Here is a 26,940-nt window from a genome sequence, read left to right as displayed (position 1 = left end):
ATGTATTGTTATTGGTACTTTTTATTACTCCTCTTTCTATTCAGTACTTCTCCTATTCATATTCCAGTCTATCATTTAAATCAATGCATAGCTGAATTCATTTTGGACCCTAAATTGAACCTTAATTTGGACCCTAGAAACCCGTTTGCTGAAATTGCAAAATGGAGAGCTGCTGAATAAAGAGCTAAATACCTACTAAATAAATACTAAACACAAATAATAAAAAATGAAAACCAATTGCAAAGTGTCTCAGAATATCACTCTTGACATCATACTAAAAGTTAACTCAAAGGTGAACAACCCCTTTTATGTACAATTGCTCTTCTGAGCACATTTGCAATTGACATGATTTTTTCCAATTATTCTTGATATAAGCACTTCTAATATCATGAATGTGAAGCAGGAGCGCCAGCTCTATCACTCTTGTCACAAGGGCAGTCCAGAGAGTTCTATTGTGACAGGAGTGATAGAGCTGGAAACATTTTTTCCCATGACAGTATCCCTTTAACAATGCAGAGGGAGCTCTTGGTACATGGTGGTTACAACTACTAATATCATGAAATCAAGAATAAAAACTGTAAAAGTGCAGAGAAGAGCACTGAGCAATTTCCCAGTAAAGATCCAGTATATGCTTAGGTATGTATTTTTGTTGATAGTGTTGTAGGAAGTTAAATTGAAGAAAGGTGCTGAAGACAAGAGGAATTTACAGCATACTTAAATATAACTTAGTTTTCCACAAGAAAAAATACATCCCCAGGCTCATGGAGCACGAGGGCCACAAAGCAACATGTTCAGTGCCAGCCATTACACTTATATAATACAATACTTATACAAGGGCCTGCAGGGATTGGCTGCTTATTCCCATTTGTTCCATGAGCAGTTCATGGAAATATCATTGAAATGGCATGTAACAGACATCCATAGGCTTCAGTCAGACCCTCTGTTACATGAGAATACAATGGAATGTCCTCTGTAGAATCCTAAAGACCACAGGATCACATTGCAGCTCTCTGGGCTACTATGAGAGTCACGGGTAGTGTCACTTACACTGTTATTTGCAAAGAAGGACTCGACTGGTAAATCAGGATACAGAACTGATACTAAAAAACAATGAAGAGTCATAAGAATCCACATGACATCGTTGCCAATCAATGGCAATCAGTAGAAAAACATAAATAAAAGAAAAAAAAGAAATCATCATTTTCTCCTGTCCATCGTCTGATTGTAAAGAAATGTTCTGCGGGTTCCTTGTCTGCAGAGCAAACGTTACGTCCGTTCACAAAATCAAAGGTAAACTATGTTCTCCTCAATTTTGCCATTTTCCAAATGAGGTGAAGTGTCTTCTGCCATTTTGGTCAGTGGTTCCGTGGGCTGCGCTGCGTTAGGCGAGGAAAGTTGCGTACCACAGGAAATAACATGAGCCGCATTCAGATCTACAATAAAAGAGGTGATACAGGCAGTTATTAATTGACTTCTCAAACTGACTACATTTAGGGGGTTATTTACTAAGCTTCAAAATTCCCCGAAATCAGAAAAATTCGTGATTTTTTGTGTTATAATAGGCTTATAAAAACACGGCATCTCAAACCTGTTGAGGTTGCATAAAAGTCAACGGGAACAGTCCCATTGATTTTTGGTTGTGTCAGGGGTTTCGGGCAATTTCACAATGCTTTCTGAGCTTTCGGCTGAAAACTCCGAAAAATTCAGAGTTTTCTGGGAAAAGTCACAAAAAAATCGTGAAAATCTGAACTTTTCCCACAAAGGTGATTTTCGTGAAAATGTAATAATAAATAAGCGTTAAAAACCCTAACGGCTTAGATCTGAGTTTTTAGCAGCCGATATTGAGATAAATTCGGACCTTGATAAATAAACCCCTTATTGTGTCTTCATGATCCTGTGTTATGTAAATAGCAGATCAAGCAGTTTCCTTCACTATATAAAGACGAAGCTAAAATCATAAACAATTCTATTAATTTGGGCCTGAAACTGAAATCTGAAATCAGTTGATTTTGTCTCAGCAGCGAATTTCTTTGAGGTCAAGCAACTTTATAGGAGAATCCAGCCTGCAAGTGCAATGATCTTAAAGGGTGAAAGACACAAGGACTTCCTTTCCTGTACTGAAGAGGCTTGACTGGGAAATAAATATTCTTTTTCTACAGCCTCAACACCTGTTTATTTGCCCTTTAATGCACCAGTTAAAAGTGAGCATCGACTACTTTTCCCTCATATTTAAAGATGTAGGTGAAAAGTAGGAATGCACCGAATTCACTATTTTGGATTCGAATGAACATATGCAAATCAGGCAGATTCTAACATTTTTTAGCCTGGGGGTTGGCATGAAATTGATCTTGTGGTTCCTCAGGCCCTGGAACACTACTGGGCTCATTTTGAACGATATATTAACTTTCTCAGTATTACTCTCACACATGTAGCATATAGTTCCATAGTTAAAGGAGAGGTTCAACTTTTGGACAATAGAGCTTTTTTTATGACCCATGTCATAAAAAAACATTTTTGTAATTTATCTTTATTACTTAAAATGTTTCCTTTCAGAGATACATACCATAGAAGCTGTGGATCATCTCTGCAAACTCTCTCAGTTCTCTCCTCTGTGACACACTCTGTGTAAGAGATACAGGCTGCCGAATAAGGAAATTCAGGATTGAACCTGCACTGTGCAAGCCCTCTCTCTCCTGCTTCATTTGATCCGATTGGTTGAATCTTGCCAGCCAATGGAATTGAAGATATGTAAATTAAGTAGCGCTTTATGGCTCATTTAAGCCTTTCTCATCCTAAATAGGTTCGGTTTCCCATTTCGTAAACTCTCCAAGTCCTACCCCTCAGAAGCCATGTTCCAATATCTTGCACTGATGAGATCTAATAAGATTGAAACAGGCTGTCTGCAAGTTTGGATATATGGCTCTGAACTATTAGGCTGTATCTGTGCTATAAAACCAGCAGTCCTGGATGCACAGTTGGACATAAAGAAGTGATTTGCATGTCTCTGCCCATAATGTCTTATGTAAGAGTTAAACTCTCATTTTTGGTATTAAAGCAGTGCTATGTACATGGCATGAGGCAAGTAAATACCCTCTGATCTCAGAAGGCTTCACTTTGTAGGAGATGGAGGACATGTACAGTGCAGACTCAGTCCTGACCTTCCTTATTCAGCAGCTTAATCTCTTACACAGAGTGTGTTGGCGATCCCATAACAGAGAAGAGAACTGAAAGAATTTTTGCAGAGATGATCCATAACTTCTGTGGTATGTATCTCTGAAAGCAAACATTTTAAGTAATGAAGATAAATTACAGAAATGTTTTTTTTATGACAAGGGCAGTTAAATTAGCTCTATTGTCCAAAAGATGAACCTCCGCTTTAAGTTGGGTTGAAAAAAGACCAAAGTCTGTCAAGTTCAACCCCAAATGAAACCCAGTACATATAAACACACACACACACACACTCACAACAACTGCTCCATACACTCACAAAAAACTATACATACCAATATCTATGCTAATTGTAGATTTTAGTATCACAATAGCCTATGATATTATACTTGGGGACATTGCCTTTGCACAAAAGAAACACTTATGTCTGTTTGGGGTTCGTCAGGCTCCCTGAAGCAAGGACTACTTAGTGGAAACAACTAGGCCTGGGAGAGTTAGGTGCTATGAGTAATAGAGATCACATCTGAATACTGTAAAATGAGTACTTCAGGGAGCTAGGTATGGACAGGTATTGGAACCAGTGACCCCAATTGTAGATATCTGCCGACAAACAAAGGTTCAGACTTAATGGAAGTTACAGAACAATGATTGGTCAGACAAACTAGCCAATGAATAACATTGGTACTAGGAACCTAAGTATATATTTACTTTATCACTATTTATATATATATTTGGAATGTACCATTGTTACATGCATCCTTGTGCCGGGAAATATATGAAGATCCTTCAAGTCTTTGGTGGCGAGAGACCACAGAGCTCCACGGTTCATTAGCAATGTCCATTGTGTTTTCCTCAGTAGATGGTTCAAAGCTTGAGCTGGAGTTGTGAAAAAGATGCGCATTTGGGTAGTCTGGGGCTGGAAATGTTGTGATGGTGTCGAATGATATCTGAGCCAAGGCATTGTTAATATACACAGAGTCTTCCTCTTGTAAACTGAAGGAACAACGGCTTCCAACACTCTGTTCAGAAGAATTAAAAAGAAAAAAATGTGGGAATGAATTGACTGGTGTTGCTTACATAAAACAGAGACAGCTTATCACTTCCGCATTTTCTGACACTTTTATTAGCACCGTCTGTCCTTATGTTATTAAATCTGACATTTCCCTGGTCTAAGTGTTTGAAGCGCACACTTTACTACAGAGAAAACATTTCCTTCTAGGTCTGGGAATAGCTTTATTCTCTTCCAAAAATGACAAAGTTGAAAAAACCGATGAAACAGCCATAAAGTGACATTTTAAAAAATATTCCAAAATATCTTGTTTATTCTTAAACTATAACTTTAATCATTAACTATAGTGGGTTTTGGAAAGAGAAATCATTTGACACCTTCAAACAAGTGGATAAGATATGAGTTTCCATGGCAGGTGTAAAGCTTCCAAAGCCCATATATGACCCTATTGCTAGTGCAGGTGGTTTTAAGACAATGTGATGGATGTCAATACGCACTTATGATAATGAACATACCACGGACCTAAAGTACTCTTTTTTTAAGATAATGTATGGAAAATGCATTTTTAAATTTCAATTGTTTTACTTTTTTTCGCTGAGCAGTAACCATCGCAAGCTGTATTATACTAAAGTACCTGTTGATGATTCATTTGTGATCTTAGAAGTTTTCTTACTGCAAATTGATTTGTATAAATTAGGTTTCCTACAAAGTATGACACAAATGTATTATGTATGAACACTTAGTATTATTAATGTAACTGCGTCACAGTGAGTGCAATTCCCACTCTGCAGGGCCGGATTACCCGCTAGGCGCCTAACTAGCTGAAGGGGCCCGGGCGCCCGGCCCAGGATGGAAAAAAATCACCTGCCGGCTGGAGCATCTTCCGGGTTCTGGGCCCCTGACGGTGATGTTACCTCTCCTCGTGACTGTCCAGCGCACTGATGTCACGGCGCACACAGCGCGCTGATAGGGGGAGGTCGCCAATGAAAATAAAAGTCTGGGTGTGCGCAGGAGGAGCTGCAGTTGGCGCCCAAACTTCATATAGTTAGGAGTTCCTCTCTATTCTCTAAACCTGTGTTTTTGCCTTGCAGCCTATTTATTTTTCTGTGCCTGGTCAGTCTGTGCAGCAAGTGTGTGGCAGTGTGCCTGTGCCTGCTGTAGGCTGAAATTTTTTTTTTAATTCATTTTAGTATATTTTTTGAAGAGTGGTGGGACTGTCTGACTGGCTTGTGAGGGGGGAGGAGGGGGCAGTCAGGCCAGGCTGGCAAGCAGCTGTGGCTGTGCTGTAGCCATTTGAAAGTGATCATCTGGGGGTAAAATTGAAAAGGGGCTGTGGGGCAGTGGGTGTGGTGCTGTTGAACTGCTGCAGGAGTAATTGAGGAGGGAAGACCGAACTGAGAAGAAAAACAAAAAAAACACAAAAAAACTACAAAAAAAATACTACAAAAAAACAAAACCCCCAAAAAACTACAAAAAAACAAAAAAAAATATTTGGGGACAAAGCAATTTGTAAAGGGCCTCTGGGAGTCGGAGTGTGCAAAACTGTAATAACTGAAAAAAAACACAGAAATATGTTCAAACTTTCATAACCTGCCAAATTTTGTAAAATGAACATGGTAATTAGGGGGTGTGGCCAAAAATGTTTGCTGTGTTACACGCGCAACTTTTTTAGCCCTCTTTCTGTTTCCAAATATGTTGGGAGGTATGTGCTAGCATAGCAGTGCTTCTTTTACATCTGTAACTTTAGGTGGTTCAAGGTGGGGGGGGGGTCCAGAAGCACTACCTTGCCCAGGGCCCTGTTTAGTCTTAATCTGCCACTCTGTCTATAGGGCCCCGTCCACATGTCAACTCCATATGGTAACCTACTAATCGGCCCACAATCAGCCTTACTATTGTTCCATTTGTTCTGGTCATCATTCCTGGAAGCACTGAAAGACGTGGCACAACTTCAGATAAATGGGGAATGTAATAAAAGTCGCTAACTGAAAAAATATTCACAATGTGAAAAGTTATGCCTTTGCATGAACAAATTTTCCTTTGTGCGAATTTAATGTAGCTTTTTGCGAAACTGTTTAGCGACAACTTCCATGCTTGATAAAGAGTGGAGTGCCACTCGAAACGTTGCATCTTTTTGCTGCCCTGATATGTGACCATTAAAGACATTTTTAAAGAAAAGGAACCTGGGGTGCTGTCACTGGCAAGATATAGCGACAACTTTTGACAGGGAAAGAAAGATTGCGAATGAGACAAAACTTCTTCCTTAAAAAGTTATGTTTGCTCCAAAAGATTACAACACCTTCATGCACTTCTTAAAAGTGAGCAATTAAAATCCCCAATGCAATAACAGTTGTAAGGAAGAATATTACATTGCGAGATGTGAATTTTTATTCTTATTGGTGCGAATTGTTTTTCTCTTTGCGACTTTTATTACATTCCTCCAACAATCTTCAAACCTGCCTAATCAATGAACCAACCAATATCCATAGCGCTTGGATATTAGTGGGGAGCATCATACCCCCATACACATACTGAAAAGCATATGAAATGATTTTATAGGCAACTTTAACTGCAGCTGCTTATATAGCTGTAATGTAAGATGGGCTATGCCAATTCCAATAGGTAGCTTAAAGTTTATCAGTTCATGAACTACAAAAACATATAATGGCACCCACAATAGCAAAGGGATTTCAAAGCTGTGCTAACCTCAATGTCCTCTAGTTATAAAAACTATGGAATTAACTGATACAGAATACCTTCCTACACTCAACTCTATTTCCTACCTCAGTCAATAGATTCCTTGGCTGGTGGTGGTTAAAATGCCTCCAGAGCTTAAGTTTCACAGCCAGATCCTCCCTTTCCCTCTCCACAAGTCTATGACCTTCTTGTAGCCGCTCCAGATTTTGCTGGAATTCTTGCTGCTGTTGGTCCAGTTCCTCCCTCTTTTGGTGCAAGAACTGTTCTTGCCTCTGACAATCCTGCTCCCTATACTGGAGCATGTTCTCCTTCTCCTCGTTCTCCCTCTGTTTTTGGTCGCATTCACGCAGCCAGCGTTGTTGTTCTTGATTAAACTGCTGCCTGAGTTTATGCAAGTTGACCATCTCAAAGCGGTGCTTTTCCAAGTTTCGATATTTCTCATGTTCAATTAGCAGACTTCCACGGGAACTGAGCGAACATCTATTGCCCAATTCGTAATCTTGCAGCAAAGCTTTATGGAGTTCTATGTGGCTGTCTTGCATAGCAACAGTAGCCTAATGAAAGAAATAGGAAAATAAGCATATGAATGGATTTACATGAGTTAGAATACTTGATGCGTGCCAGATATTCAGTAGCATCTACTCCATCAGTACATTAACATTAATACAGTCTAAAAAGAAGCCGTAGGACATGAGCTACATTAGAAAAACACAACTATAATTGGACACATCAGTGTTTTACAATTTCTCTGCTCCAACACATCAAACATGACACCTGAGATATGTAAAGCAACAGAGACAATAAAGCTCAATTGAAGTCTATGGGAAATAATTGGACATGAATTAGGATAAAAGTATTTTCTATTCAAACTGAATCGAAAAACATAAGTTTTCACATGATAAACCATTAATTAACGCTTTCTCATTGATTTGGGAACATTCCCAAGAGGGATGCACGAGGATTAATGCTCCCCAAGCTGTGCATGAATTATAGTGGCAGGAGGTATCTAACTGCCATATTGCACTTGCTGATCTCTCTCTGCAAAATAAAGTAACAATTTCTTTCTGATTCTAAAATTATAATATATATAATGGCTTATGGAGTGCAATAAAGAAATGGTGTCCAAGGCTAAACCACAGCAGCACTTACCTTCATACTGTACAACAGGCGAGTGAGGTTATGCACCACTTGTAGAACCTGAAAGAAAAGCAATACTTCTCAAAAACTGTCGGTGCTCAAGAAAACCAAACCACACGAAATTCTTCTAAGGGGAGTTCTCAAGAAAATAAACATTGTTTGCCTCTAAATTAACGTTTAGTATGATGTAGAAAATGATAATCTGAAAAATTTCCATTTTTAATTATTTATGGTTTTTGAGTTATTTTACTTTTTTATTCAGCAGCTCTCCAGTTTGCAATTTTAGCTATCTGGTTGCTAGCAAAAAATGAAGGCCAATTGAAAAGTTGCTTAGAATTAGCCATTCCATAATATAAGTTAACGTAAAGGTGAACCACCCCTTTATCATGAGCTTGATTTCATGGAAATAAGGACTTTTCTAAATACAATCATTTATAAATTATGTTACTTTTCATAAATAATAAAGTTAATCTCCCCCTCTCTGTAATCTGTCTCCCTGCATTTAGGAGTCAGTGTTTGATTGACGACTAATTCAAAAACAACTCTCTGCATTAAATTTTAATTTTTGCAATAGTTTTTTTGGTGCATTTACCGGACGTTAGTAACTAAAGTATATGATATAAAGCATATATTCATTTTTCAGAGGACGGTACAGGTTAGCCGGAAACCCTTTATCCAGAAAGCTCTGAATTACAGGAAGGCCATCTTCCCTAGACTCCATTATAAGCAAATGATTAAATTTTTTTAAATGTTTTTTCTTTTTCTCTGTAATAATGAAACAGTAGCTTGCACTTGATCCCAACTTAGATATAATTAATCCTTATTGGAGGCAAAACAGTCCTGTTGGGTTTATTTAATGTTTAAATGATTTTTAGTAGATGATGATCCAAATTATGGAAAGATCCCTTATCCGGAAAACTCCAGGTCCCTAGCATGCCGGATAACAGGTCCCAAACCTGTACTACCACATATCACAAGGATACCGTCCTTTTAGCAGCTGAAACCCTGGCCTAGAATATATTCCAATAAATAATATCCAAAACATATTGCGTTACACTAGAAAAGTCAGAGCAGTAAAATGTAAATCCTGCTCCCCACCATCATTCACTGGCTGAACCTTGCAAAGCTAGTGCTCGGCCAACTATAAGCTTTCAGACGTAAGGCACAATGTCAAAGAAATAAATAAGACGGCAGTGATATATGGGGTGTCAGGCTAAGAGGCCTGGGGCCCCACGTGCTGCATATTAGCTCCAGAACTAATGGAATTCCTTGCTCCTGTAACTGGGGAGACTGGCAAAATGCTGAGTGCAATGTTTTCTCTGGATGAAAGAACTGTATGGATGGACGCTGCTAGTGGCCGGGAACCAGGGCCGAATGCAACCAACCAAATCCATATCCTTAACCCTGTTCCCTGTGTATTTCTTTTCAGTGTTTCTCCTCACTCTCTGTCTTATTCTTTCTTATTGTCATTATTTTCAGAACATCCCCATTTACCATGTTATTTCACTAATCTTGTGTTCTGACATATGACTGCTATCTATACCATGTTGTAATACACAGATCATGACTGACAACGTCTGAGAAAGAGAAATACACACCGCCGATTCACTGTAACCAATGAAAAACTGGACACACCAATAGGAAATCATTTCAATGGATCTCATCACTCCATAAAGGATAGAATTTTGGTTCTTAAAGGAAAACTATACCCCCAAAATGAACACTTAAGCAACAGAAAGTTCATATCATATTAAGTGGCATATTAAAGAATCTTACAAAACTGGAATATATATTTACATAAATATTGCCCTTTTACATCTCTTGCCTTGAACCACCATTTCGTGACTCTATCTGTGCTGCCTCAGAGATCACCTGACCAGAAATACTACAACACTAACTGTAACAGGAAGAAGTGAGGAAGCAAAAGGCAGAACTCTGTCTGTTAATTGGCTCATGTGACCTAACATCCCTTATTTTTTAAAATGGCAATTTTCTATTTATGCTACATACTACTAGAAAAGTATATTATTATGAAAATGGTTTATTTACATGAAGCAGGGTTTTACATATGAGCTGTTTTATGCAATATCTTTTTATAGAGACCTACATTGTTTGGGGGGTATAGTTTTCCTTTAAGGCAATTTTAAAACAGATAATGAAAGAGAAGTGTGGGGAGTACAAACTTATGGAAACTTTCAATTCTTTGGAGAAGGGACTAAACCTTGGATTTATGGCTCATTATGTGGACTAAGTAAGACCTGCACCAGGTCACAAACACAAACATCTTTGCAAGACCAAGACGGTGCACATGCTCAGTGTGGTCTGGGCTGCTTAGGGATCGTCAAAAAATTATCAAAACAGCACAAGTCAAATAATATCTGCCAAAAGCCGATACAGCAAGACTGATTAATAATCAGAATAGGCAGACTGCACTGGGTCCTGTGTTGTCATGTAATCTATGTGGATTTTATAGTTTTTGTATTGTTTAATACAAACTTTCTCCAACTCTGCAGAACCAGTGGCTGCAGCAAAATAATCCTCCAAATAGAATCCCAGTTTATATGTTTAAATCTGGCTCCATGATCTTTGTCCCTGCAGCTGGAGTTGGAAACAGTAACGGGGTTGTAAAGCCAAAATAAAATCCAATACAAATCTCTACACAGTCGCCGACTGCTCTACAGGGGAACAAATGAAGCTGCTTGAGTTCTGCATGGCTGGGAAGTAAGGCAGGGGCTCCCCCTGCTGTTCATAAGTATGATTGTTTCCCTGCAAAGCAGTTAGGGACCATCTGACAGCAGTAAATGAAGGGAGAATTTCACTGCAAACAGTCAGGTTTCTTCTAAAAACTATATTGGAGATAGGTTTCTTTTTCATTAAAGAAAGTAAAATTGGAATTTCTTTTTTTTGCCTTTACATGCCCTTTAATGATTATGGCACAGAAGGCAATTCAGTTTTCTATGTAATGGTGGTGATCTTGGCATTGCAGTTGATCATTTTCCAGTGAAATTGCCATCAAGTCACCAACGTCCCTTCAGGCTATAATATTGGGTCTGATACTGGTAGCCCTGCCCAAATTGCCCAAAAGATCTAGTAGCAATGGCTAAACTGTCTCATCTACTATTGCCCTGGGCTGACACTTAGCATTATAACTGAGCTCAGGTCTCTCTGCAGGCTAGTCAAGTTCTTCTGCTCCCATCTCGACAACCCCGTTCTGTACAGATCTTGCCTTGTATATGGGGGTACATTATTGTGTAAAGAGACTTCCCTACACTGTAGCTTTAGAGATGTTTTTACTGGAACCAGGCTCTCTAGCTCAAAGCCATTCTTCTTCCTCCACCAAATGTTACTATTGGTTATTATATATTCAAGGTGGTAATATTCTCCTGGCATCTGCCATCTGTCACTGTCCAATGACAGTGACCGTTATAACACTCCAGCCATCCCTTGGCATTGCACATTGGGATGTAAGATTTGTTTGCCTCTGATCCTCAATAAAAACCCTTACCCTCCCCATGGTGGGTTTTTCTTATATGGCGACCCTAGGCTGCGAGGTCCTAGAGCCCGCCAGCTTTGGCGAAAATTCCCCCATGCTCCCTATGATGCGGCTGGGCCTTGCCACAAATCCGGGCCTGACCCTCCCTACATATAAATCTTGCACTGACATTGCCTTTATAGACAGTTTTAGTCTTTATACATTTGGCTACAACTGTGCCTGATATGTTTGGCCAAATAGTGTATTGTCTTCCTAAAAAACATGATTTAACTTTTTTTTCTAAGTTGGAATATAGTAGCAATATCTGTTTCATGAATAGAAGCCATAAAAAACTGACCACACAAAAAAGTGATAAGAACACATGTGCTTTCATTTATTTCAAGGAAGTCAGTGTTTGGGTGAAACTTGTGTAGTTGCCAGTTTATTTTACAATTCTTGTAAACCTTTATGACAAGCGAGCATAGTAAGCTATGTGAGCTAGGAAGCTGGCAGAGTAAGCGCATGCAGACATGCAAATATAAAGCATATGCTTGTGGTTTACTGTGTGCAGAGCAAAGTGGCTTTAATGTGCCACAGAACATTAAGAAACAGAGGGCTACTTACTTCATCTTGATTATAGCTTGGACTTTGCATACATTCCTCCTAGTAATGAAATTCCAGACATTAGATTATTGTGATCAAATAGATGTGTTCAGTGCACGGCCTGAAAAACCGGCTTTAAATTAAATTTAATTACATTTAAAATTAAAATACAGATAAAAAGCCTTTGCCTTCCACATACCAAAAATTCCTATTAATCTGGAAAAAATGCATTGAAGTTCCGAAAGGGGCATAAACTCTGTTGTGCATCTAGAGTGAGACGGCAACTTGCTACTTTGTGCCCTCTACAGCCTGCTCAGATATTGACAGCCAGAAAGAAATCCTCATGGTTTAGACTGGTCAGCAAGGGTCCTCCCATGTCATCTGATCATCAGACAGCCCCAATTTCCCCCCATACAAGTAGATAAAGCTGTATATAGCCAGGCAAAGACACAAGCCTTTGTAAAAGTCGACTGTAGATCAGAATATAGACATGAACATTGTTTTCCAAGCACCCAAAATCAGCCATTATGCTAAGAGGACTGTCTGTGTGGTCAGTAAATAAATGAATAATCTTTTCTTATGTAAATGTTATTCCTCCTGGGAAACCAAAGTATTTTAATGTTTTTTTTTTGTGTACAATGTTATTCATTTCTTGGCACTTTATAAACATTTTTCTAGGCAACTGACACTATGAGTTATAAACTGAATTTATCGTCCAATGTAACTAAAAGGCTGCAAATTGGAGCAAGTTTATAGTTGTCTTATGTACAGGTGCCAGCGCTGCACCTCCTCTTCTCTAACCTTGGTCCTATAGGATTCCTGTATTTTAACCAATAAAAGCAACAGTTCAACAAGCAACAATGGATGATTTCCTTTCCCACAACAATGGATAGAAAGTATTGAAAAGCACAGAAAATTAACCTACTTGAAAACAAACTATTTCTGTGCGGTGGAACCATAATTTCCATGCTCTTCATGATTGCAATTTGTACGTATTAGGGATTCATCACAACACTTTAATAATTGATCTACAGCAGTGGGGTCAAGTGCTACTGTAAATTCTAATATTAAACTATTAGGTTTTGTTATAGTGCCATATAAATGACCCAAATGCTGGGGACTCAAAGTAGCAACATGTTAATCCACCAGTAAGGTAGAAAATTAGACCCTACAATTTTTTTTTATTTCATGCCTTACAAGCAAGTGTGTAAAAACGTAGAGAGAGTGTGCTTACCCAAATGTACTAGTGGACACAATATACAAACAAGAAACACTTTATATTCTAATATCCTTGCCCCACACACCCACACAATATTCGTAACACTATACAATGAGCTCCCACTCACATTTTCTTCTATGTAAGCCAGATCCCTGTCACTCGTCACATGAGAAATGTTGGCATCATAGGAAAGTTTTCTTCTATCTCTTTCTTCTGGGCTCTGGGCTAAAATTATGGAAATACACATGTGTCTAGATATAAGATAGGTAGATATACTGATAGATAGACAGACAGACTGATAGATAGTAAGCGAGGTAAATCTCACTTAATTCATGATACACACACTCCTGAATAGGAGTAATGGAAAAGGGCTTGCTTTTTTTGACAGAAAGTATTTATTTTACTGAAAGGGGCAGTCTTGCCATTCCTGTAACTCTGCTTGCAGTGGCAGCGTTTTGTAAAGCCCAGTTGGCATCCCACCTGTGAAAATGGCAGGTGAGTGAAGTAAACAACCTGGGGATTGGGAACCCCAGTGAATGAAGCCTAGAAAGAGTTGGGCTAGTATGGGCTAGTGAATGAGATGTTGAAGGTGCATGAGCAAAGAGCAATGTAAGTTAATGTAGGCCAAACTCTAAAGTAAGGTGGCAGAGAAATTGTTGTTGCTGAGCTGTAAATGTGAACATTTCCCATCATTCTCAAACAGAGTTCAGTTGCTGCAAAGTTAAAAGGCCAAAGGCAGGGCATCCCTGGCATTGGTGGAGAAAAGCCATTTCACCGTAATTGCAGAAGCCAGCTTACAGAGATATGATGTCTCTAGTTCTTCATCTAAAGTTTCAGCAGATTGGCATCTTCTCGGTGTGCTTTCATATTCAGGTAAACACGGATTCTCCATTTGTGATTTTATGTTTGAGTAGAGATTTTCAGCTATCAAGAAAAAACAGGATCATTACTCTTGTAGACAATATATTACCTGTATGTATTTAACTAAATATGAGGTTCTACACCTTAAAAACTGTTGGCATTCAAAATGCCTTGTACAAGCTCCAAGCTTCACCAAAACCTCAAATTATTGCCCAAAACAATGGTGCAACTGTCAATAGGACTAAATGTTACAAAAATCTATAACTTGTCAGAGCCAGAAGCGCAGCAGGTGGTAAGTTACTAAAAGCCCTTTGATATAGGTGGACAGATCTCTATAATATTCTCAGGGAATGCAAAGGAGGAGATGCCTTTCTCTGTCGCTAGAGACTTTCACCATACTCAAGTCTATGGGGATCACACAGGAGGAGCTAGTGTCTTATTAGAACACAGAGAAGCAATAGACAGTGATGTTAATGGGCCGTACTAACCATAAACTCCTTTCCTACAGACATAAACGACAGAAAGCAATATGCTTTTCAGTTCCAGAGAAGAACTATGATTTAGACATCAGGTATGCTTGCCTTATCTATAGATATTACACCTAGTTTAAAACTGCACGCTATGCAAAAGAATGCATATAAGGTTGAGTTAACAATGGGGAGTGAATTTCTGGTACAAGGCAGCATGTTGTCCATCTCTGAAGCATCTATCTAAATCCCTGCCTCCCTTGCTCTGAGTGCACCCTTACCCTCCTTTAGTGCAGCAGCCAGGAGAGCCGTAGCCTGAGGAATTTCCCCTGAATCGGACTTGATAAAAAGGTGAGGTTCCAAGTGCATGTCGCTCTTTGCGGTTAAGGCTGCGAGTTCTGCGAAGATCTGTAATTTCTCCTCTAAAGTATTACAAATATTTTGATCGTGAAGGGTCAGCGTATCTGTGGTAAAACAATGTACAAATAGTATTTAGATGTTTGCTGTGTATAACCATAGCTTGCCATGCCAACATCTGAAAATATGTATATGTTTTATATATTTTTTTTTTTTAAATCTTTGAATATTTTCGTTATTACTAGAAGCTCCACAATGTTGGTCTGACAGGGCAGGCTTTATGCGTACTATCCCCTTAAATGCCTACATAGGAATGACATCACACAGACAGCTAGTGGGGATATGTAACAAAAGGCACAAAGTTTGCCCAGAAGCAGTAACCTATAGCCACCAATCAGCAGGTAGCATTTGCTGGTCTCTTGTTTAAAAACAAAGATCTTATTGGTTGCTATGGGTTACTGCCCCTGGGCAAACCTAGTGCCTTTTGTTACATATGGGGGTATGTGTTTAGATTTCTTTATTTAAGTCAAGATACAGTGATGCTGCAACTTGAGTAGATGAGTTAGGGGTCAAGGGTGAGACAAGTGCACTGGCAAAACACATCCTTATATTTGCTTAAAAGCCTTAAAACTATTGTGGGAAAGTAACTAATTAGATTGTGTGATACCTGTAGCATGAGCCTTTGTCTAACCTGCAGGTGTATAAACAACAGACAAACTGCATAATGGTAACAAACCTGCCAGTGGTTAGTACATACCATGATACTTCTGAGCCTTCACTGCTCTGGCCTCCACCACTCGCTTATCTTCATCGGATTCACAGCTTTTACCTTCATCTTCCTGCGGACAGCTTTAGAACAAACAATTCCTATTTACAAATTATACTTGTGATGATACAAGCTCCTCTGCACTAAAACACCTGCACAAAAGGTGCAAGCTATAAGACTCACTGAAATGAACAAATGTTTTGAGGGGTTACTTCCAGGACACCTACACATGCAACTTGCACCTAAAGAATTATTCATTTGCTCAGTTTCACACCGTTTGCACCCACATGGATGCAAAAGTGAATGCTCATTGCATGCAATTTACAAGTATAGCAGCAAATCAGCATTTTCATTGGTAAATTGCAGAAACCATTAAAGGACCAGTAACATGAGAAAAATTTTTTAAAAAAATTCGTTAGTATACATCAAAAAATAAACACCAAGACAAATAAAACTTTAAAATTGCAAAGCCTTTATTAAGAAATAACTTAACGAAACTCCACTTCCGCTCCTGTTCAGAAAAGGCGACAGGGCGACCATCCATTGAGCGGCGCTGGATTTCTCCTCCCTGGCTCTCTCTCATGTTGTACTGACAGCATGTGAAGCGGCTGCACCTCAATGGCGTTTGTCATGGCTCTGGTTCTGTCCCTGTGTCTGGCAGCACCCGGACAGCACATCAGTCACATCATCGGAGAGCCTGGCCACCATGGTACCGATCATCTGCTCCTCGTAGATCTTGTATTTTAAATTCTTGCAGGTTCCGAGCAGACACAGGGACAGAACCAGAGCCATGACAAACGCCATTGAGGTGCAGCCGCTTCACATGCTGTCAGTACAACATGAGAGATAGCCAGGGAGGAGAAATCCAGCGCCGCAGCGAGCGGAAGTGGAGTTTCGGTAAGTTATTTTTTAATAAAGGCTTTGCAATTTTAAAGTTTTATTTGTCTTGCTGTTTATTTTTGGATCTATACTAGCGAATTTATTTTAAAAAAATGTTGATGTTACTGGTCCTTTAATTATGCTGGAATTCTACAAAATAATGTGGGTAAAACATGGCAGATGACGTGAATTTTGCACCTGCTGATCAATGAGCCCTTCAGTGAACTGACTAAATACACACACACTAAGCAAACTAACTTTATATTTGCATGGCTTTAATGTATCCTCACAATACTTTGCATGCCTTGCCTTGGGCACCTGCTGTCTACCAATGAAAGATCACAAACACACACAGGGCCAGATTCAATTTCATGAAAAAAACTTATCTCGTAAAAAACTCAACAGCAGTCTATGGGGATATTTGAAACTGAATTAGGAGAATAGGTTTTCTTATTACATTAAATCTGGCCCATAATGTAAACTGATAAAGAAAGAGGAAGATGGGCAGAGGTTTTTGTTTTTTTTTTTATAAGAAAAGCTTCCTAAATATTTCTTCTCATGTCAGTGAATACAGATACCCAAAATAAAGCATTGGGTTCAATACAGACAGAATGCCGGCTGGGAAATGTGGAAAGTTAAAAGAAAAATACAGGGTTCATAATTTTTTAGTAACTAAAAATGATTTCAGTGAATTAACATTTAACAAAACATTTTTCTTAGTGCCGCCTGCTGGTACAGCTCTGTATTGCTGCTATTCCAGGTGCAAAGAGGGGTGCAGGGAGAGCAGACACATTACCTCTGCACTGTCTCCTGAATCTGCCTCATCCAGGCATTACGCTCTTCCTTGGAACTGGTGTGAATCTCATACATTTCAGGTCCAGCCGATGAAGCGCTTATTAAAAACATCCCACGCTCCTCATTTGCTACTTCTCTCACAATCAGTTTCCGAAGGCAAATAACTGGGGGTTTCTGGTCCTACAAAAAATTAAATAAACCAAACAACTAGAGGAACATCAGATGACTCTTTCCTGGCCACCAACTTCATTTTCTAAACATAGCAACGTTTCAAATTCTTTTTTTTCTTTTCTTGGAAATTAATTTTCAGCTGTCTGTACCCATCAGCAGAAATGACCAGCAGGTGATGCTGTTGTATCAAATACATTATATAAACAGTTTAAAAATGCTAATATCTTGAAAACCAAAGCAATTTGAGCAATTTTACTCTGTTTTGAGGGTTTACATTTCCTGTGATATCTGGTTTTCACCTTCATTGGGGGAATGATATAATGTACATATACAGACAGATTTTAAGTCATTTGTGTAGAGGTTTCTCTTTTATGGACAAAAGCAGCCCCCGATTTATCATGTTCCATTTGAGGTTTATATATGAATTGGCAGAATAGGATCCCAGGAGAGTCCCATAATTAAAAACCATGGTCTTTTACTGTAGAAACAGGCTGCTATGTCTTTTATATTGGTATCATTGTGTCCCACAGTGTTTTTAAAATCCCTAGTATTAGTATTGGGGAAAAATCATATCAATATAAACACATCTTTGCACTCTTCATAAGCAGATTTTTTTTACATGCAGCTATATAAATATATATACTTACCACAGCAGCAAAAACATATTTTTGATCTTTCTCTTGCAGAAACAGCAGGACATCTGTTAACAGTAGTGCTTGAATATCTAAAGAAATAATAAAATCATTAAGGGGCAGATTTATTAAGGTTCGAGTTGTGTTTTCCACGATAAATTTGAGTATTCAAGTTGGTTTTTGAATAAACTTGAATTTTTCGAGATTCATTATACCTCAACCCTGGAAATAGCTCGAATCCAAAAATACACCATCTAAAACCTGTCGAGGTCATGTAGGAGTCAGGGGCCCCCTTGAACTATTTGAAGATGTTATTAGCCTGCATGTTAAGTTTTGCCCGAAAACTAGAATGATTCGAGTTTTTTTCACTGGTAACTCATCAATTTGAGTTTTTGGGTTTCACAATTCGAACTCGCAGAATTGAGTTTTTTCCATTCAAGTTTTTTCTTAAATAAGAATGCTTTCAAGTTGTGAGTTCATTTGAGTTCATTCGAGGTATACATAACTCAAACATTCAACCTTACATAACCCCCCCAAAAGTCAGTGTGCTGAGTGCTGAGTTACATCCACTACAGTTGTGCCCGATGTATCTATACATACACAGGTGCACACATGCATTTTTGCAAATGTGGAGATTGTGTCACTACTGTTGTCCAGTGTTGACATTAGTATGTGAGTCTGTTGTGCCTATTAATGCAGCCTGCTTTGGAAACCATGGATTGACTGCCACATACAGGCTTGTGGACGCCTCCAAAAATGGTGTGTGTGTATTGACACTATTCATTAAAGGTACTTTTGCCCAAACACACTTCTTCCACATAGCGGCACTGATTGCCATTGTGTTCTTCCTGTTTCTTCTGATGATTCCTGCCCTAGTATGTCTACTAACACTGGTAAGCCAAGGAGCCACCACCAAATTGAATGTGGTGGTAATTCCTCTGTGCGATGAATTCTGGAAAAAAAACTGCACTGTGTGGGTAAAAAAACATGGAGTTTTACATCTGAATTGCACTTTGCACACGGTAATGCAGTTTCTACGGTTCCCCAGCCTCCACAGTGCACTTGTGCACAAATAATTGGAGCAGAATGGGGTGGCAAAACTATAAATCCCAAATTCTTTTAGGAATATGATCTGCATTTATAACAAAGGTACAGTATAGGCATACCTTTGAATCGCCCGGTAGCTGTTTTCCAAAACACCACTCCCTCGTGTAGCAGTGCCCGCCCTTTGCTCATCAGGTCCTGCTTTCTGAATTCCAGGCCATTCTTTAATTTGGTGTAGGTTTTATTTTCAGTTTTATTCAGAATCTCCAGCAGCTTTTGTCCTTTCTCAAACTCATTGACCCGCAGATCAACTGCCGCCAGCAGCTCCTTCATCAACCCCAAGGCTTTGCAGAGATCTATGTGCTCCTCTGTTCCTTCTGATATCAGATAGAAACAGTATTACATTAAAATCTGGGGATACCAAGTTATGGGACTGGGGTTAGGGACATTAAATGCTTAGGACTACAATTTTATGAAAGAGGCCAATTTATATTAGTAAGAAATTAAATATAATTATTTCACCCTGAGCTAGGGTTAGGGCAAACAATATCTGCACTACTGGCTAACCATCATGGGCTTCTCTGGAGGCAGGTTAAACAGACTGTACCACTAGTCCCAACAGATAATTTCATCTTCTCTAAGTCCTTGCTCCTTCTCATGCCCAATTACATCAGTGGTTCCTACTCAACTCTTCTCTCATTACCTCCTCACATGCTCGCATTCAAAACTTTGCAAGGGCTGCACCCCTCCTCTGGAATTCTCTCCCATGGTCTGTCCGACTTTCTCCCAACCTTTCTGCTTTCAAGAAATCTCATAAAATGCACTTCTTTCGAGAAGCCTACCCTCACTCTGCTTAACTACCAAACGCAACACCACATGCAGTATCACATTTCTCACCCACTTAATTCGATCTTGCCCACTCCCACACATTGTGCATTACTCCCTTCCCTTTAGACTGTATGCCTATGCATAGGGCCTTCCTCACCTTCTTGTACCTGTATTGATTGTGATGTATGTAACTCCATATGTTCTATGTATGTAATTCATGTGATGTAGTTGTATAATCACATTTACTCTACAGTGCTACGCAATATGTTGGCGCTATATAAATACATGTTAATAATAATAATAATGGGGCCTTTGCCGATTATTTTAGGGCCCATAAATTAGGGCTACAGCATTCCTTACATGCCACCCAATAAGGTTACTATTAGCCTTTTTGTCTGGCAGAAATGCACCTGTGAGGATAACATGATTGTGTCTGTCTATAACCCAATCAGTCTGCAATGTACGAGCTGAACACTGATCAGTAGGGTCACATGGCACCTACTAATTGTCAGTAAAGTTGATTAAAGTACTGACCAGTGGTGTATTTTAATATCCTTTCCACAAGCACTGGATACTTTGTGATGCGCTGAGTTACAAGCAAGATACATTCCGGGATCCCCCTACGGCGAGCCAGGAGATTGCGGTTCCTCAGCTAGAAAACACACAAATGAGCAATTGTTAAGACTGCTTATCATGTTACCTTAATTCCTTAATGCAAACTGTTTATGTCAAGGTCTGATGGGTAGATAGGCAGGTGAACAGCTGACTATTGAGTTTCTCAATTCCTGCTATAAGCCTCTTTCACTAGCAAATCAAGGGATGCATAATCTGAAGCAAGAGTGAGCTGCCCCATTACTATCAACAGAGCTCCATGCATGATATTAATTATTATAATTTATTAGTAAAGAACTAGAACTCAGCAAGGATTCATCCTTCTATTCTGCAATGCAGTTAGGGGAGTGACAGTTGTGTAGTATTATAAGACCTGCTAAGCCCTTATGCAAAAAGATAATAGATCACAGGGGAGTGCAGCTCTGCCTTCATCTGCACAAAATACAGCAGTCACTGGGTTATGTACGTTGCACAAAATATAGAGACCATTGTTTACAAAACATCTGCCTTTCTGGATGTTCACATAAGTAGCCACTGGGTGGCGGTGTTGTGTACTAGATTCAGCAGAACTGCCTAGTCACGGCTAAGATACAGAGCTAACTTGTAGTTAGTAATTAGATGTATAGTACGGCAACAAAAATGCATCAAATCATCATAAGTGCATTTGTAACAGTAATTATATGTTTTATTCCCATGGAGCACATAGAGCTGTGGCTGCCACAAGCCATACTGTAGTAGCTACCAGCATAGTAACCCAATGGCATCCAAAAAAATGTCTTTGCTCTTCAAAAGTGATGCTTTACCCTTTACTGATTTTTTGTTGTCTAAAAAGGGTACAGAGAATAGCTGCCCAATACTGCTCTGTCATCTACCTCCCTGACTCTGTAGCTGCTAAACAGAGCCCATTTTTTTATTTTCCAGTAATAAAGAGATTTGTTTAAACAGCAAGGTAGGCTTCCCCTAAGGCCAGCTATTTCTGATCATATTCATATTAGAGGCCCCCTTCAGAAACTATGGGCACTATATACATTAAAATAAAAATAATAAATAAATACAGAAGGTGTGGCATTGTACAAAGGGTCTATGATTTTTATATTAGGAATGTGCTAAATGACTGCTATTAGTACAACATCTCCTCCGTCCAACAGGAAATAGAAGCACTTGCAGCTTAGGCGGAGCAGGTAAATTGCTATGGCAACCTCTAGCCCTAAACCACTGACATAACTACGAATAAACATGTCAAATACTACCCGCACAAGAGTTAACGCTGATGATGACATGTGCAACAATTATACCCTATATTTGTTGCTTTATAACAGAACCATAAATGAGAAATCAAACACTAAGAGCTCCTTCAGTTGGTTTATGTAAAAAAGGTGCCTAAATATTATCTGAGCTTCCAGAAATAAATATATAGTGCCGGGCCGGATGGCTGGGCACCCTAGGTAACCCAACTGGCTACCTCACTCCATCCCTGCCCCCTTCAGAACAAGCACATACTCTGGGAGCATTGGGGAGCTTGTGGGACGGGGATCCAATTCCTTAGGCTCAATGTGTAATGCAAAACCTTCCTCACCTTGTACCATTGAGAAGTGTTGGATTCTGGAACTTGAAGTATCTCTGCTGTCCACAGGGTGGTGCAGATTGTCTGGAAATCAGAGAGACTTCAAGGCCTAGAAGCCATGACTTCTCAGTGGAACAAGGTGTAGGAATGGTTGTACTACACTCTCAGCCCAAGGGTGATGGGGAACTCATCCCTGCAAACACAAAACCTATCATAGTGTCTTTTAGTCTGTAGACTCAGATATGTCAGTGTGTATATATACATATATATATAACATTCAATCCTGCTCCAAAAGCTAATCCCACTTCAAGTTGTAAGCAACAAGCAGAGTTGAAGAGCACCACGCAGGATGACCCAGAGCAATAGCTGGGGGGCTCAAACTGAAGGTCATTTATGGTGTGAATTAGGGAGAATGTTTGACTGGCCTTCAAGATAAGTAGGGTTGCCATCTGGCTGGTAAAAGTAATGCTTGATGCCAATTTTATTAATAGGGAAAAAATATAAAAATAAAGAAAGGGCAGTATTTTTTCTGAAAATGTTGTCAACACTACCTTTAAGCATAAGATGTGAGCTACGCATTTATTTGCTCTCCTAGATATTATATAACTACAAATTAATGGCTGATAAACCATTGTTTTCATATATTTGTAGTTTTGTTATAATTAAAAGGAAGCTCTGACCAAAACTTGGAACTTAAAACTGAAAAGGTCCAAAGACCACTCCTGTAGGGTGTTAATATTTCTTCCTTATAGAGAGTGGATTGAGTTGAAAAAAATTCAAATTCAGTAACATAACCCCTAGTTTTGCCCTAGTACAGTATTACAGGAACTGCTTTCAGTTCTCTACTGCAAATGACTGGTTACCAGGCAATATTGCACTTGTGCCTTTCATTATATCTCCATGGATGTTTCTCCATTTAAGTATAATGGACCCATGGTTATCTGTGCCATCACAGACAGATGAAAAGGCCTGTGTTCATTGAGCCATAGACAGACTGCTGCTTATCTGCTGTTCAGGATGCAGTTTCACAAGGCACAGAAGTCAATGACTGCTCGGCTTCCCATAAGGCCTCATGGCTGCCTTGTCAGACTGCATGCTGGACTTTTCAGTCCCTTCATGTATACACTGGAAGTGTGAAGGTTACTAGGCTAACAAGATTAATGGCTCCTTCAGAGAAATGTTTCCAGGCAGCCCCATTCTGGTTATAAACAACCCATGGCATGGAGCTGAAACAAAAGAACAAAGGGAAACTGGGAAATAACATTCAGAATCACTTACTTTAATAAAGTTCTGGAATTTCTTGTTCTGCTGTAGCTCCTTAAACAAGCTCAGCGCTTCGATGTGGTGACTGCAAAACTCTCCATAGATCTTCTTCATTTTACTGGCATTTTCTGCTGAAAACTGAGGGACAAAGCTCAGCGTTTAAGCAGATATAGCAACCGACATGTTAATATAGTGCTTTACAGTGCTTGGTCATCATGTGATTCCTACTCCAGTGGTGGGTATATCCTAAGGACCATATCATATTTAACCTAGGGATGCTTAGAATCAGAAGCCTATTATCCTGCCTGTATGTTTTTGAAGTGTGAGAGGAAGCCAGACTACTTGGAGGAAACCCACTTGGAAGCAGATGTTTCATTTATCCCAAGCTAGAAATCTCAGAATATTTCCTCAACTTTTATAAGGTCAAGTGTTGAATAACTTATAGAGTGTCTAAACTAAAGATATATGCCTTAGGTCCATATCTATAAAGACAAATGCACAGTAATTTTGGAGGCTGAAAGATTATTTCACACTGATCAACAGAAGCTGTGACATTGACTTACTGTTTGTAGATTGTTTAAATATGGAAGCAGCATGGTGCATCTCTATGAGATTGGGGGACACAGGGCAGGGCAAGGAATCCAATACATTGAATGACTTTACTTATAAAAAAAAAGAATAACTGGAGCAATAGGGGAAACAACTACCTGTTGCACGAGGATATCTCCAATTCTTTTGATGATAAAGTTTTTGTCATTGCCTTCCCTAGATTCCTGTTTCCTTTCTTTCATGTTGGAGAAGAACTGCTTGTGGATCTCCAGCAGCTCGTCCAGACAAGGGAATATTCTGTCCACTGTGCTGTGGTCCAACTGAAGCTCCTCTTTCATCCCTTTTCTGAATATCTCAGACATAATTAGCAGCGTCTGGACATGATGGAGTTCTGTCTGGATCAGTTCTGTGTGCCAAAAAAAGCATAGTGCAATGAGAAGATTCATTGTAATCCCACATTATTTAAAGGAACAGTTCAGTTTTTAAAGATAAAAACTGGGTAAATAGATAGGCTGTGCGAAATAAGACATATTTTCAATATAGTTAGTTAGCCAAAAATGTAATCTATAAAGGCTGGAGTAATTGGATAGTAATATCCAGAACACTATTTCCTGCATTTCAACTCTCTTGGTTTACACTGACTGGTTACCAGTCAGTAACCAACCACAGACTTGAGGGGGGCACATGGGTCATAGCTGTTGCTTTTGAATCTGAGCTGAATGCTGAGGATCAATTGCAAACTCACTAAACAGTTATGTCCCATGTGGCCCCCCTTCAAGTCGCTGACTAACTCAGAGTTAGAGAGCTGAAAAGCAGGAAGTAGTGTTCTGCCTATTATGTTAGACATCCAGTCACTCCAGCCTTTATACATTACATTTTTGTCAAACTAACTATATTAGAAACATTTTTTTATTTTGCACAGCCTATCTATTTAGAAAAAAGTTTGTTTGTACAGCACCATTAATATAAAATGCCTTTATTGGAAATTCGCATGGCAAACAACCTGGTCTGCGACGTTTCATGACATCCAGGCCTTTTATCAAGCTCTGATAGAGCTTGATAAAAGGCCTGGACGGCCTGAAACATCACGGACACATAAAAGACACATAAAAGGCTGTTACATATTGGGTAAGAGACTCAATAGGGAGGGTTAGGAAGGGTTCATTTATAAACATCATATAAGCTATGGGACCTGTGTGGTCTTAACTCATATTAATGACCTTCACATTTTCCAGTTGCAAAACAAGCTGCTAGGGAAATAACAGGCATGCCAGTGGCATTGAGTTGTATGTGTGACCCTTCACGAAACCTTTTCCATCAGGATTTCCCCTTTTGGTCCCTAGTGGATTATTACAAGGTAAAGCACAGAAAGGCAATAATCCTCTGTTTAGATTTCATCACTGGAAAGAAAAATCTTTTGACTCGGGGAAGTGAAACATTGCTTGCTGGCATTTTAACGCATGTCTTTGATGAGCATAAAAAGAAACCAGTCCAGTACAGACAGAAGAAGAAATATTACTTCCTTTTTTCATATTTCTTTCAGACACATTTGACTGGGTCTAGTACACAGTATTATACTTACAAAAATTAATTAATACCTTCCTCAACGATGTGACTAACATATGGCAATGTTGGGGTCAACTCCAAGTACAAGTCAACCCTGAGTCAACCCTTCAGACAGGTCAAGTCTGAATCAAGACCAGAAAAGGAGAAGCATTTAAAAGAGAAGAAAGGGTTAAATAACTGGGAGATGACAAATGTTAGGCACCCCTAGTGATAATCATTTACCTGATATTCCAGGCCGGTGCTTCTATCAGCAGAAAGCTGCACTGACCCAGTATACTTCTGAGCGAGCACCATAGAGCCATTGTCTACTTCCACTTCTTTGTTCTTCAATGGCCCTGGCCTGACGCATGCGTAGTAGAGTGAAATAGTTGGCTTTTTGCTTAAAGCTTTTCGTGCGCACCCACCATGAAGAAAGAAGAAGCAGCAAGCAGATCACTCCATAGTGTTTGCTCAACAGTACCCCAAGCCAGTGCAGTTTTCTGCTAACAGAAGGAATCAGGTAAGTGATTATAATCACTGAGGGAGCAAAACATTTGGCATCCCACAATGATTTAACCTTTCCTTCTCCTTTTAGGTGTGCCAGTGTATACTACCACCAAGCTTGAAAATACCATAAGGCGAGGATCGCTCTTATCCATAGATCTGCATTATAATCTGATCATTTGGCACCAAACGATTGCATCACCCAATTTGGCCAAGCATGTTGGTGGCCAAATAAATGGATCTCAAAGTGTATATCGAGCACTATAGTGGATGGAGGAACTTTGGCTCTGAAGTATAAAAATAACAGAATGGAATCAACAAGGGCAAAGAGCAATGTTCTTTGCAGTTGCATTTGCCCCTAGCTTGCATGAAATACAGAATATCCTAAACCCTTCGTAAAAGAGGCACTGTTATTGAAACTGGGTTACATAGTGGCAGAGAAGAAAGCATCATTTTTAACAAAAGTTTATTGGTCTGACCAATATAGGCAAAATGAAATGCAGGTTTAGTAAATAAGTGCAAAGAAAGAAAAACCTTCCCAGAATGCTTATGTAATTGCACCCATTGCCGTTTGGAGCAAGATTTGCAGCAGTTAGCAAATTGGCACAACTTACACATGTGCAAGGAATGGGGGAACAACCTTCCTATGCTTGTAATTCAGCTATCACATAATCAGGATCCTATAGGACATGGCAGGGAAGTGGTTCCCCCCAAAAAACTGGCTTCATTTTCAGACTGGAAAGTGATTTTTCCCCTCATGGTGGCTGTGGAACATAGGGGCAAATTCACTAAGATTCGTAG

The 26,940-nt window shown here is 39.3% G+C and overlaps 1 protein-coding gene across 6 annotated transcripts in view; it reads right to left on the bottom strand.

Moving 5' to 3' along the window:
- Window positions 1-269: 269 nt before the first annotated feature.
- The window catches only part of arhgef28.L (Rho guanine nucleotide exchange factor 28 L homeolog), a 142,148-nt gene continuing 115,477 nt past the window's right edge, over window positions 270-26,940 (bottom strand). For 4 of the 6 annotated variants that reach the window (XM_018265155.2, XM_018265146.2, XM_018265163.2 and 1 more), the window contains 15 exons: window positions 24,249-24,496; window positions 23,557-23,679; window positions 20,637-20,754; window positions 19,397-19,651; window positions 18,246-18,322; window positions 17,429-17,607; window positions 15,745-15,836; window positions 14,912-15,094; window positions 14,101-14,226; window positions 13,430-13,527; window positions 12,105-12,143; window positions 8,021-8,068; window positions 6,958-7,425; window positions 3,911-4,187; window positions 270-1,433 (listed from right to left, as the gene is read on the bottom strand). In XM_018265155.2, the coding sequence (XP_018120644.1) occupies window positions 1,285-1,433; window positions 3,911-4,187; window positions 6,958-7,425; window positions 8,021-8,068; window positions 12,105-12,143; window positions 13,430-13,527; window positions 14,101-14,226; window positions 14,912-15,094; window positions 15,745-15,836; window positions 17,429-17,607; window positions 18,246-18,322; window positions 19,397-19,651; window positions 20,637-20,754; window positions 23,557-23,679; window positions 24,249-24,496 (2,480 nt within the window). In that variant the 3' untranslated portion in view covers window positions 270-1,284. The remainder of the gene's footprint in view (window positions 1,434-3,910; window positions 4,188-6,957; window positions 7,426-8,020; window positions 8,069-12,104; window positions 12,144-13,429; window positions 13,528-14,100; window positions 14,227-14,911; window positions 15,095-15,744; window positions 15,837-17,428; window positions 17,608-18,245; window positions 18,323-19,396; window positions 19,652-20,636; window positions 20,755-23,556; window positions 23,680-24,248; window positions 24,497-26,940) is intronic. The other 2 variants (XM_018265172.2, XM_018265188.2) reach the window with 1 other exon arrangement.

The sequence above is a fragment of the Xenopus laevis genome, chromosome 1L (assembly GCF_017654675.1).
Source record: "Xenopus laevis strain J_2021 chromosome 1L, Xenopus_laevis_v10.1, whole genome shotgun sequence".
In the NCBI taxonomy this organism is placed as follows: Eukaryota; Metazoa; Chordata; class Amphibia; order Anura; family Pipidae; genus Xenopus; species Xenopus laevis.
This window is presented reverse-complemented; position numbering and strand designations above follow the sequence as displayed.